The sequence below is a fragment of the Spermophilus citellus genome, assembly GCF_964194105.1.
Source record: "Spermophilus citellus genome assembly, chromosome: 2".
NCBI lineage: Eukaryota > Metazoa > Chordata > Mammalia > Rodentia > Sciuridae > Spermophilus > Spermophilus citellus.
The window spans coordinates 223,665,476-223,679,357 of NC_138183.1; the positions used below are offsets into that span (position 1 = coordinate 223,665,476).

A 13,882-nucleotide genomic window follows, 5' to 3' on the forward strand; every position below is an offset into this window, starting at 1 on the left:
CTTAACAGTCAACAGTTTACCACGTTTTCATTTACACATTCATGTGCAACAGGGCACTGGGAACTGAAGCAGCACAAGGAGCCAGCAAGCAAGGGAAAGTCACTTAGCAAGAGCAGACATTCTTAGGCACCTTGGTGATCAGCCACACACTGGCTGCAGGCCACAGGGTTGACGGAGCTATCTGACTCCTGCAGCTCACTTCACTACTTGAGAAACTCCGCTTTCCAATGGAAACAGAGGCATGAAGGACAATATTGGGATCCACCTGCATCATGAGAACAGTATGAATTTTAAACCCACAGTCTAAAACTCAACCCTCCTCAGCACATTTATCAAAAATAAGTTATTCTAGAACAACATGTATGCTGAATGAGAAGTTCTTTTTCCAAAAAGTCGTGATTAGTCTCCTTTAATTCAAGTTAATCAATATTCATTGAGCACCAATTCTAACATGCAAGACACTGGACTATATGGCATAGGATACTATAAAGCATTTTTCTTGCCCTAAAGAAACTTATAACAGAAACAAACTCCTTCTTTCTCCTCCTCTCTCTCTCTCTACTCTCTCTTTTCCTCACATACACATACAAGTTCATGTTAAACTCCATACAAATCATTGAATAGTGTTTTTATCATGTAAAAAAATAGTAGGTTCATTTCTTCTGGAACAACCAAATAGTGGAGCATCTTGAAAGAGGTAAGATGTGAAATAGACCTTGAAGAAAGGAGAGAAAATGACAGGAATAATGAATAACAACCAGAATTACAAGTAAAGGCAAGGAAGTTTAATCAATATGTTTTAGAAAACTTTGGGCAGGCTTAAAAGGTAAATATGGCCAAACTGTAGAAAATGCCAAGTGTAAGGATATGGAGTTGGGTCAATAATAGGAAGCAGGGGGACTAGATTACAACAAATTAGGTAAAACCATCTGACAAGGGTAGAAGAGAGACATCTAAGGCAAAGAAAACAATTGGAAGTCTATACATATCTCCTGAGATAAAAAGATATAAGCTGAAACTTCAGAGATAGTAGTGGGAATGAACAGGAGGGAACTAGTTGGGGAGACATCACATGCACATCTCCTATGTCCATTGTCAGATCACACAACCCATGCTGCTTATCAGATTACAAATGTCAAAGGTATTGTGTCCTTTCTGGTGTTTCTCACTTAGACTTAATTGTCAAATTATCAGCCACTCATGTCACCTATAGGAATTCTACTACTTTATGCTTAATGAACTTTATATCCTAAATTACATGATTACTTATCCTGAGTAATCACTTTCTAAGCACCAATATTTTTTTGTGTAGGTTATAGGACCATACCAATTTATGTCTTAAACCCAATAAATGACATTGCTTCAATAACAATTAAAATTATATTCCAATACTAAAAGTCCTTTCTATATTTGTGATAACATTAGATATCTGTTGAGTAATAATTATTTTTAAAATACACAAATTATTTTAAAAATTTAAATTATTATTAAAAATAATAATTTAAAAGAATATTTTATAAATGTGATGAAGCAAAAATATAAGGGTAAAATTAATATATTTAGTAATTGTTCTATAATGGTAGATGGATATTACTCAAGAGAGAAAAGTCTCAAATATCTCTTCTATGTGAAAATGATAACTTGAAAAATACAGCAACCCCCACCACATAAGCAGATTTGACTTACAGCTCTTTGATTATATATTCTCCAGTCAGCCAGTAGTGGCTGGATTGTGGAGGGGAATCCCCCACTGTCTCTGAACAATGATAAACTATATTCTACTAATCCATCTGCCGCAGGATTCAGCATTTAAAGTAGCACTCTTACTCAACCTCCTAACTCCAAGTTTCCATCACACTCACAACTCCCTTCTGCAACTGGGCAGAAGATTGTTTTGACTGGAATTAGTCAGACAGAAGAACTGTACTGCCAACTGCTTCTTTGTACAGCACCTGCTGCCAGCGCCTAAATTCTTGTTATCTCCACAACATGGTTTAATCTTTTAACAGTTGGCTTATTGGTGAAGAGCGAAGGGGTCCTTTGTCTCTGCCTTGGGCTGGCACCCAGTATTAACACCATGCTGTTCTTCAAGAGATATTTTGCTGGACAGTTCCCAAGTGATTCTACATAGGGCAGACACAGCCAGGCCCACTAATGCCGCTTCATTTTGCATTATTAAAAAAAGAAAAGAGGAAGAAAAAGATGGTTACTTCTGGGATTCTAGTACATTGAAAGATGACGATGGTCTTTAATTTTTTTTTCTGTGATTGTATTTTCTTCTCTTTTTGCATCTAAAACATTCATTTCAAGAAATTCATTTTCAGTGCCTTGTATTTATATAAAAAGAGACAAATTTCTCAGAAGGCACAGAGCAAAAGACCATTGTGGAACTGAGCCCAGTGAAAATGATTTTTCAAAATCTGGTTATGAAGAAGGAAATGGAAGTCATTCCAAGGCTGGGATGCTGCAAAATCCTTTGAACCACACAAAAATAGAAAAAGGCAATCCCCACATCCTGGGCCCTGGCAATTAAAATGGACATTTCCTTCCAAATCTTGGTTTGGGCAGACTTCACTTTCTGTTTACTTTAATCTGATAACTTAGCTGTACACTAAATATTTATAAGGGACAAAAGATTAAAAACTGTGAAAATTAGAATTCAAGGGAAAAAGTTTTCTGACAATTTGCAACATAATGTGTGTATGTGTATGTATATGTGCAAGCAATTGAAGCATTCATGTATGTGCACATGTGTACAAAAGCATTTATGTCTGACCTAAACATATATGATCATATCTGCAACTGGGAAAACCTTTAAAAGTTCTTTTGTGAATCAAAAAAGAAATTCTTGCATAGCATTTTGGATACCTATATAGCGCTTTTAAAACAATCATTATAACTTCGCTTATCTAACTAAATTGTACTGATGTAGAAACAGTCAATGACAGCAATGATGCATTCACACCCCACGAGTTAGAACTTCTTCTTTAACTTTTTTTCTGAAATGATGGGGGGGTAGCCTTCAATATTCTTGTACAAATTCAAAATAATCAAAGGACCACTTACTGTCTTCTCTTGCAGATCTACTAAGGAACAGAGTACAAGATAATGAAAGTCATTCTAAAAGGATAAGTTCAGAGATCATAGCCTTCACTCTGAATAAATTACTTACTTTATTACATGGAAATTTTATAAAAATTTTACTTTTGATCATGTATTTAGGGCCAACCTAAATAATTTTATACGTAACTGTAAGAAGAGTTACTAAAATCTCTTTCCTCATGTCTTTGCTATTTCCTCATAATTCTTTTCAACTCTATAGCAAAGAATTGGAAAAGTTTGAAAGCAGAAAATATTGTCAAAGACATATTTATACAACCAAACAAGGCAAAAAAATTGCTTAAGGTCTCAGTGTATAGTCCTCAAATAATTTCCAGTTATTGATATTAAAATAAGAAAGGGACTTGGAAATTTATTTAAAGTCCTGTGTTCTTTGCTAATGGTAATCAATTAAAATTTCAAACTAAAATACTATATTTGCTCTAGTATATAAACAACTTATAGAAAATATTACTTCTAAAGGATATGGTCTTCAAAGATATTGGAAAATGCAGAATCATTTGCCTTTTCTCAGCTTCGTTTGACAAAAGATTAATTCCAGATTAATACTTGAATTTGAAGTTATAAATGTATTTTGCTAGTATCCTTAAATTCTGAATTTACAAGTTAACTTGTATCAATTATACCATAATTTTAAAATCATGACTTGGTGATTTTCTTGCTATTTCTATACAGAAAGTTATCACTAATGTCGTTATAATGTCTATTAAGTAATGTACTGAAAGAATATGATCAAAGTAAGTTTTTTCTCATTCTGGCAAATTAGAAGACCTTCCAAACACTTGAGTCTATGTTGTCTGCCATATTTTCCCATAACCAGGCATTCCTTCAGGTATTCCTTTCATGAAATGTTTTTTTCTTTTATATTAACTATTATGAAGTTTAAATCTCATCCATTTTGTGGAAACATATAATTTTGTTGCCCTTAAACTGAGTCAATCTAAAAGTGTTGTCAATTTAAGTAACAATAGAGAGCTGTTGAAAGATGTATGCGCCAAATCGTCAATTTGTTGTAGTTTCCAAATCTGTTTGTGAAATGGATAAAAGAGCAACAGGTTGTAATTGTCAGGGTTATATCTGACTCCAACATTACAAATGGGGATTATATGTTCCAAATTTTTCTCTGTAGGAAAGGTTTTACTTGTCAATAAGAGATTTAAAAAGAACAGTCAGGGGTTGGGCACTGATATCTCTATCTCCAGCCAATTTTAAAACCTATGCATCAAGAATATCGGTTTTTGCCTCCCTTCCCTCAGCCCCTCTTGTAATCCTCTTAGTGTCTTCTTACCTCAATTGAGCAGGCAAGATTCTACAATAAAATGCCCTGTAGATATCTGTCACCTCTACCTGAATTCCATCTTTAAAAGTGCTCTTTTTCAGGTTATTAAATTACTATTCCCAATTCACTGATCACCTCTCAGCAAATAATTTGAGACATTTTTCTGAAAGGATTTTCAAGGTGTCCTAGCTAAGGGAGAGCCATTTTTTTCCTGAAAGCTTCTCTTTACTAGCCAATTTATCAAGTTTTTGCGTTCGTACACAACTATTTTGGTTGGACTTAAATTTTATTTCAAATCAATTCTTTTCCCCAAAATACAAAAGTGTAAAAACATTTAAGATGGAATGGTTTCTTGTTTCCACTAAATCTTTAGCACCAATTAATGACAAAAATAAATGCAGACTGCTATACTCTCATTTTTCAAAATCAGAACATTTAAGTGATCTTATGAAGTTCTACTTTGACAGAAAGAGAGAGAGAGAGAGAGAGAGAGAGAGAGAGAGAGAGAGAGAGAGATTTCCTTTAGGTTCCTTTGCCCGAGAGCTTTGAGATATCTAATATTTTCAAGTTTGAGCTAATTTCTATTAAGTTAGTTAATTAATAAGTTCATTAACTCATGAACTCAATTTAGTTTAGCAAACTCTGAGCATGAAGATACTGCAGCAGACACAAGGATGATTAGGGCACTCTTTGCCCTTGAAAGATTTTCAATTTAGCAGAGAAGACAAGGAACTCCTGAGTTATCTTCCTGACACGAGGCTCAGATCAGATCTCACCTCTGCTAAATATTTTCAATGGTTCCTTTATTTTTACAGAACAAGAACCATTTCCCTAACACTCTGTTATAATCTGGATTATGATCTGATCCCAAGATTTTCACCACTGATCCTCAATCTACCTCTACACCACTGAGCCCAAAGTAACCTGAAATTTGCCTAAACTTGTAGTCTGGTTAACTTTGGTTCGTGCAAAAAAATAAAATAAAAGGCGGTAAGAGTAACATTTAGTTCAATGCCATTGTAAAGGGCACAGAAGGAATGCAATGAGAGTATCAAGACCAGAAATATTATATATGGTTTGAGGATGAAGATGGGGTAAAAAAATATTTCGTGACGCATTCATGAAATCAGGTAGGGCTAGAATGGTGGGCAGAATTTCAACAGCATTTATTGAATGCCAACTACTGCCAGACTCCATGCTATCATATGGCACAAGGTGACAGAGAAAGCCAGGGAGTGGTGACAAAGAAAAAAAAAAAAGGAGGCTGAATACTAGGCAGAGGGATCCACATGAGCATAATAACAGAAATCATGGAGTGCTTTCAGAAAACAACAAATGAACAATTTGGCTTAGCTAACTCACAAAGAACATATTAGAGGATAGTCAGCCTTGAAAGATAGGTTATGGCTAAACAACAACAAAAAAATCCATTCATCAAAAATGTATTATGCACTTGCCCTACATTCAAGATTCTGTGCTGGCACTTAGGAATACAGAGATGAGTAAAGTCATAATGTCTGTGTCCAAAGGGTTCTCAATTTAGCAGTGGACAAAGACACAAAAACAATGAGTATACACAAACACAAACTCTAAAATCAGTCTTCAAAGCATGTATGCAATGGGAGTATCAAGACCAGAAATATTATATATGGTTTGAGGATAAAGATGAGGTAAATAGATATTTTGTGAAGCATTCATGAAATCAGGTAGAGCTAGAATGGTGGGCAGAGAATATAAAATAGAAGATTAATTCTCTCTGGTGGACATGAAAAGGCTGCATGGAAGGAGAACTTGCATAAAGTCATAGAGGCAATAAATTATAATGGTTGGTAGTATATCCCAGGTATAGAACAACACAAGTGATGGCACCAGTGTATCAAAAGCATGTTATGGAGCCAGGAAAGATGAAACACACCTGGAATCCCAGATATTATGGAGGCTGAGGCGGGAGGATTGCAAGTTTGGGGCCAACCTGGACAACTTACAGAGACCCTATCTCCAAATAAAATTAAAAGGTCTGGAGGGATATAGCTCAGTGGTAGAGTGCCTGGTTAGAATGTGTGAGGCGCTGAGTTCAATCCCCAGCACCCCACCTCCCCCACCACACACACAAAGACATAGAAGCAGCAGAACATTATGATATGCAATTAATTAGCTCTGACTATAATATACAGTACAGGATGAATCAAAAAGACAAGGAGATTGGAAAGGTAAGTAGAGTAGGGTAGAATATAGCATCACTTTGTGATCAATTAAGGACAGATGAGAATTTGGAACATCATCAGGCAACAGTCAGGCAGATTACATTTTTTGAGCAGGAAAATAATGCTACAGCAAAAACAAGGAACTCTAAGGAGATTAGAACTGTGCTAAATAAATCTTAATATCAAATAAATATAAAATACAAATGGCAGTAGTACATCATTCTATCTACTTTCATTAACTAAATTTGCTTAAAACCAGACATGATTAGAAATAGTGATTTTATTCTATTTTTATAATTTCATTATTTAGATACATACTCTTCTGAAACAACCAATGTTTTCAGAATAAATTTTGACATAATAGAGAGAATATAATGGGTAGCATGGAGAAATTTTTAAAAAGCAGGTTTAGACAATGAATCTTGCATTGTATTTTGGAAATAAAGAACCAGAGTGGTTGACAGGAAGTCCCCCTTTCTCTGGGCATCTCTATGTCTGTGGGTGTAGGTGCCCTTTTGCTTTGATTTCATGTATTTAAAAACTAAAGCTTATGCAGCCTAAATGAACAACAATCTCACACAGAGTTTTTCAGCCAAGAAAAACAAAACAATTATTCATTCCTTCTTTGGAGACATATTTAAAATGTCTTTTATAGTTTCTTTTGAAAAAAAATCTTAGCCAAAGGATAAATTTCTAAATTTATAAACAGACATTCTGGGTTGGATTGCCATGAACTGAATTTTCCTTTAAAGAATTCATTGACCTATAGAACAAATAGATCAGATCCTAAAGTACAAAGAGATAGCAGCCATCTTAAAGACTTTCTTTTTTTATTTATTTTTTTTATTGTTGGTTGTTCAAAACATTACATAGTTCTTGACATATCATATTTCACATTTTGATTCAAGTGGGTTATGAACTCCCATTTTTACCCTGTATACAGATTGCAGAATCACATCAGTTAAAGACTTTCTTCAACAACTCCAACTTAATTAATACAATTAGTACAAATTAGTACAAAGAAAATATGCCAAGTAATAGGACTTAAATGACATAATTCTAGTAGATTTTTTCAAGTAAGAAAGCTATATATTGTTTCAGTTTTGAATGACTTGATTAACAAGAAGAAAAACAAAACTTGTCCCAACACTTATAAAAATAATTTATATTAATAAATGTTCAGAAGTATTCACTCAGTCACCATGGTATATTGACTGAGTACCCTCTCCGTAGAATGTAGCTATTAAGTATAACAAATAAAATCTGACCTTATTCTGTAGGAAATGGCTCTCCAAGTCCATCTTTTCAAATTGATCAGGTATCTGTTGACTGGTGCAGTCGAAATTAATTGGAAATCCCTCACAAATGTCCCAACTAACAAAAGTAAAATATTTAATTATTTTTGTCAGAATAAAAAGCACTAAATTGTTTTATTCTTTTCTAGTATAATTTATACATCTTATTCTCTACTAGTAAGAGAAAAAAACAATGTACAGTTCATAGTCTTTTTAAACAGAAATTTATAAAGTATATTGGCATTTATAATTAAAAAGAGAAGCCTTAAAATTTTATCTTGCAAACGTTTATGATATTAACTAATTAATTATTAATAGAAAAAAACAAAAAGGATTTTTAATCTTATAGAATCACTTGTGGAGAACATCTTCATTGTTACATTTATATTCCAAATACACAGACTATGAATAATAAAGGATATTTTTATGCTTATAATGGTTGTTCCAAACATACTAGTTTGGTATTTTCAAGAGAGCCATAGGAGACATTGCAATCTAGTGGGTATATGGAAAAACCACAAACTAGAGAGGTTGAATGTCATTCTTAATTTAGCTAAATAACTTATCTTAAAAGTCCCCCAATTGTTCCTAAGAGCAACAACAAATCACTGGCTCAACACTGATGTGTTAGGATACAACATACAGCATGCTATTCAACAGAAAACAGTCCTGCGACTGGTAATAGCAATTTTTATCAATTCTCTGAGAAATATGAGAAGAACTTGGTTATTAATATTTCAAGTGATCCTTGTAATCCCAGCAGATTGGGAGGCTGAAGCAGAAGAATCGTGAGTTCAAACCAGCCTCAGAAACTTAGCAAAGCCCTAAGCAACTCATTGAGACCCTGTCTCTAAATAAAATATAAAAAAGCAGCCGGGGATGTGGTTCAGTGGTTAAGCGCTCCTGGGTTCAATCCCTGGTACCCCCCAAAAAAATATATGATTTCAAGTGACTCATTATTGAGCATAGAAAGAAAATTCAAATGAAATGTAAAGATTATATTGTCTAACAAATTATTTTAGATTCCATAAAGGCAGCTTACATTATACTTAGAGACTTATACCTAATTTGAATCAACTCAGCAATTCAGCAAAGCAGTATTCAAAGAACCTGGGGAAGTAAATTTTTAAAAAGGACTGCATGAAATAAAAATATAAACTCCTAGCTAAAACTTTAAGGTAAAGTATCTAGGCAGACTTAACAACTTGGGTAAAGATTATTGCACACAAAATAAATTTTCTTATCAATGAAAAAATGTCTATAAAAAAGATTGCCAATGAATTATTTTCTATCTATAAAGAAAAAGAATCAAAAGAAACAGAGTCATTCTTGCCTGGAAAGTACAAGGAGTCATTGGGTAATATAGCTTTGTTTAAATAACTACAAGGAAGACCAGTGAGTACAGCCTTCAACATGTATTTAGCAATACGTTGTCACTAGCTAGGCTGAGTGAACCACATCAATGCTTTACTTTTCTGGGTATACAATCTATCCAGCCTTTTCAAGCATATATTAAGGAGAAGTGTAGTTTGTTAAATTAGGCAATGTTGAAGCTAGATGGAGGCCTTATAGATAAATCACCTAATCTAAACCTAGTATCAGTATCATGTCACGATATCCAGTATACTAGTCATTAGTTATATATTCATATTAAATTTAAGTAAAACTTAAAGTTCAGTTCCTTGATCACTTGAGTCACATTTCAAGTGTTCAATAGTCATTGTGTGTGTTTCCTTCACCATAGAAAACTCTACTGGACAGTGCTGGGTAGTAGTTAGGTACTCAGTTCCTGAAAAACAGTTGACCTAGATCAGAATCCTGGCACTACCATGTACAGGCTGTATGACTTTTGGCAAATTACTTCTTTTTGCCTTGGTTTCTGTCTCTGAAGAATGTAGTAATAGTAGGGTTATGGGGATCACGGGATTTAAATCATTGTTTTGAAGATTAAATACATTCTTACCCAATTCATTTATAACTATGCCTGTCCCATAGTCATCACTCAGTAAACACCAGCTTTTATTATTTACAGGAAAGAAACAGACAATCATGTTCATAGACAATCAAACAGAGATGAGGCTAGGCTCCTAGACCCTCGAACTTCTTCTGTCCTCTTCACTGTCTCATCAGTCCTTCAGCATGTTACTTTTGTTTTAAATTTATCATCATCAAATGAAATGCTTAAATATGAACACTCATATGGAGAACTTATAATTTTTTTATTTTAATGACCCCACTTAAAATTCTAGAAATAAGCATTAAAATAGATTTTACATTTCAATCAAAATTGTTACTTACGTAAAAACAGAAAGTATAGCCTGCTCATTGCCCTGTATGATTTTTTAAAAACTAAGGAAAGTTAATATGGCTTTTGGCACAACCTCATTATGCCATGGAGTAACTCAATAAAATAAATAATTGCTAAGATAATTCAAAGAACACCTTCTAGTGTTTCAAATTTCTCACTCGGGGAAAACTTGAATTAGGTGATAGATTACTTTAATCAAATATATGTTAATTTACTTGTCACATCCAGGTAGCAGAACAGCATTAGGATCCAAAAAGGTCTTATAGGCAACTGTGATGCCACCTCTGGCAAATGCAGTCACTCGGTCAAAGGTCAAACCCAAAACAGGGTTTAGTGGAGATCTGAAAAATGAAAAATCTGTCAAAGTTATCTGCTAATTATACATTCACTGAAATTTGAGCACAAATAAATAATAAAAGTATACAATATCAGTGTCTAAGAAAATCTAGATATAAATGAATTTCCCATTATATAGCATTATTGTTGGTATCCTGACACCTGAAAGGTACTTTTAGTTTATTTAGCTCATTTATAATATGCCAAGAATAGTTATGACATATTTAATTTTTAAAATAATTGCAATAATAAAAGCATTTAGCCGAGAAAACACTTATTTATATGTTATTCCTTTTTCACATATAACTGCAATGCATCCATAGTGATATCTGCAACTGTTAGTAAATGAATCCTTAATATCTGACCACTATTTTTTGCAGACTTACTAGGTGTTACAGTGATTTGATTATCATATTACATTGTTTAAGACATTCTGTTTCAAGTGAATTTGGGAATAAAAATTAAAATGAAAACATCTTACATAAAAAGAATGATCACTATGTCCACTGAACCATTTTTCTTTAAATTGGTAACAAAGATTTGTTATTTAACTCTAGAATTAAAGCACTCAAGCACTTCACCTGTGCAGTCTTATTGCCAGAAATATTGAAACTAAATATACGTGAAAAGACACTGAGACAAATATAGGTTATGAATAGCCTACTAGAAAAGTACCTGATTCCTGAAAAAAATTATGGAAAGCAAAACAAAGATGAAGGAATATTTTTAGATTAAAAAAACTACAGAAAACAACTAAATGTAATATAGGAAGCCTACATGGATACCAGATTATAAAAATCTATAAAGCACATTTTGAGTAGCTTAAAATATAGATCACATGTCAGAAGATGACACATTATTATTGACTGTGTGAAATATTATAATGTGAAAATTTTACTCCTAAATGCTTCAGATAACTGAATAGTTTAGGAGAGAAATTGTCTTAGTTGTCTGGAATTACTTTCAAATTAATCAAGAAAAAAAAGAGATATAAGAAAGGCAAAACAAATGTGGAATATTTTGTCAATTGGTGAATTTATGTGAAGAATATATATTCATTATACTATTCTTTCAACCTCTCTGTAGATTTCAAATTTTTCAAAATAAAAATTGGGAGGGAGGTAATAATTAAAAGACTCAAATATTGGACAAAAATCATCTTCTACAAATGAGTAGTTTGATACCCCCCATTATCAACATAATTCAGACACATTAGAATTACTTTTTAAATATGAGTACTAGTTAGGCAGTACATATTGCACATTTTCTCAATATATTTTAAAACAGATGGCAATAACTTTTTAGACATACAAATTTTTAAATTTCCAAGGGTGGCAAAATGCTAAGATTACCTGGTATGTTCAGCAGACTAGTGCTTTATTTTCCAAACTAGAAAAAAATGTGTTATCCTATTAAAATAATAATAAATACAAATAAATATATGCATTTTTAAATTTCTTGAGTTACACTCCTCCTTAGTTAATTTTTGGATATTCCAGATTATTGACATTTTATCAGTCATTCCACAAATACAATCCGATCCATCAAGAACAGTGTTTGATATTTGAAAAATAATATAGCAAACATCATTAAAAACATCAAAATCATTCACTTTGACAATGACATTCAGAAGAAATAATAATGACACACTTTATTAAAGCCTTTCCTTGTAATTGGAAAGGCTTACTAAATTATTCAAGAATTCTTGCCACTTTAAAATTCATTACTATTTTCATCATTTTTAAAAAACGATTATTTTCAAAATTTCATTATATTAGGAAATTTGTTTGTGAGAAAAAACTTAACATTTTTATTGATATTTTAAATTCTATAAACTGCACAGAGTAAGAAATCATAAAATATTTTTATTCTATTCTTCTGGGACAGATGGAACAAAATTTTGTTAAAATGATACCATGACTTATTCTATTAACTCTTCTAATACTGTCAACAATTTCCGACTGGATTTTTGTTTTAATATTTGAAATTTTGACTATTTGAAAAGATAGCAAATTTAATCAGTCCCTCGTCTTCTAAGATTTAAGCCTGTCTCTGATTTTCTTTATAATTAACATGATCAATTATACCACATATATAAAACTATATTACCCTTTTCTGTTTTACAGCTAAATAATGAGCTCAGAAAATTAAAAATAGGCATAAAAGTGTGTTTAAGTTTTCTGACAAGCAGTTTCGGAGTTCATCTCGATGTGTCCTGTCAAAATATGCATAAATTTCCAGGATATTCAACACAACAGCCCAGCTCATCGGTGCCTGTATACTATAGTCGTTTTCTTTGGAAACACAGATAATTTTATGCAGGAATTTACCAATCTAGACAAATTTACACAATGCTTAGCAATAACCAGTAATTATTGTGGGATAATGTAAGGAGCTTTTGAGAAATATAACTTTGATAGGCTAGGGCTTACAAGCTTTACCAATGTCCTGTCATTGGTGCTTAAAAGGTTAAGACTTTATTTGTGAAAACATAGAGAGATAGTGGGGAATCATGTTGTCTACAGCTTCATAAATCTTGCTTAAGATCCTTTTCAATTACCATCCATTTCTCCTTTAAAAAGGGACAAAAAAATAGAGGAGTGGAAGCAGGTCAGGGCAGTGTGCGACAATGACAGTGTGATGGGCTTGGGCCCCCCGTGGCGTTTCCATCTGCTATCATTAAGGTGACTACTCAGACATGAACAAATCCCTCTTGCTGTGCTGACAGGCAGACTTCAAGAACTATGACAAGGCATTAAGACAGAAAGTCAGAGAGAGAGAGAGAGAGAGAGAGAGAGAGAGAGAGAGAGAAAGGGGTCATATTCCATAAACAATGCTGTCTCACAAAAATGTCCCTGAAATTTTATTGGAATTCAATTTTTAAAAAATTTTATATAAGGTGCCACTTGGCTTCTCGACTCCTCTTAATTAGCTCACCCCTGGAAAGACTGAGGACAGACAGAACAAACACCTCATTCCTACCTGAATGCTTTACCATAAGAGACCCAAATTTTTTGCTCATTCTTCAGCAAAAGTGGATTCTTAATTTCTTGACCATGCTCATCGAAAAGCCGGGCTGAAGAAAAATTGAGGCCTGGTGTGTTGATGGAAGAGCCTCGAAGCCTCTGATGAATCTTGAGAAGTAACTGGTAGAGGGTGGGGAAGGGGGATGAAGACATAACCTAAAATGTGAACATCTATAATAAACTGTCTCCACTCTGTAACAAATGAAGTCCAAACAAATGATAATTAAATGCATATAGAATGTTAAAAGAAGTGTGAAATGACGGCAATGTTTAGCTCAGTGTAAAGTAACAAAATGAGCATGGGCTTTTAACCA

At 33.2% G+C, this 13,882-nt stretch overlaps 1 protein-coding gene across 1 annotated transcript in view; it reads right to left on the bottom strand.

Moving 5' to 3' along the window:
- Positions 1–13,882, bottom strand: part of DCDC1 (doublecortin domain containing 1) — a gene marked incomplete at both ends in the record, with an annotated part of 489,436 nt that overhangs the window by 248,472 nt on the left and 227,082 nt on the right. The window contains 4 exon segments of the mRNA XM_081282196.1: positions 131–265; positions 7,872–7,977; positions 10,422–10,547; positions 13,525–13,688. Coding sequence (XP_081138322.1) covers positions 131–265; positions 7,872–7,977; positions 10,422–10,547; positions 13,525–13,688 — 531 coding nt within the window.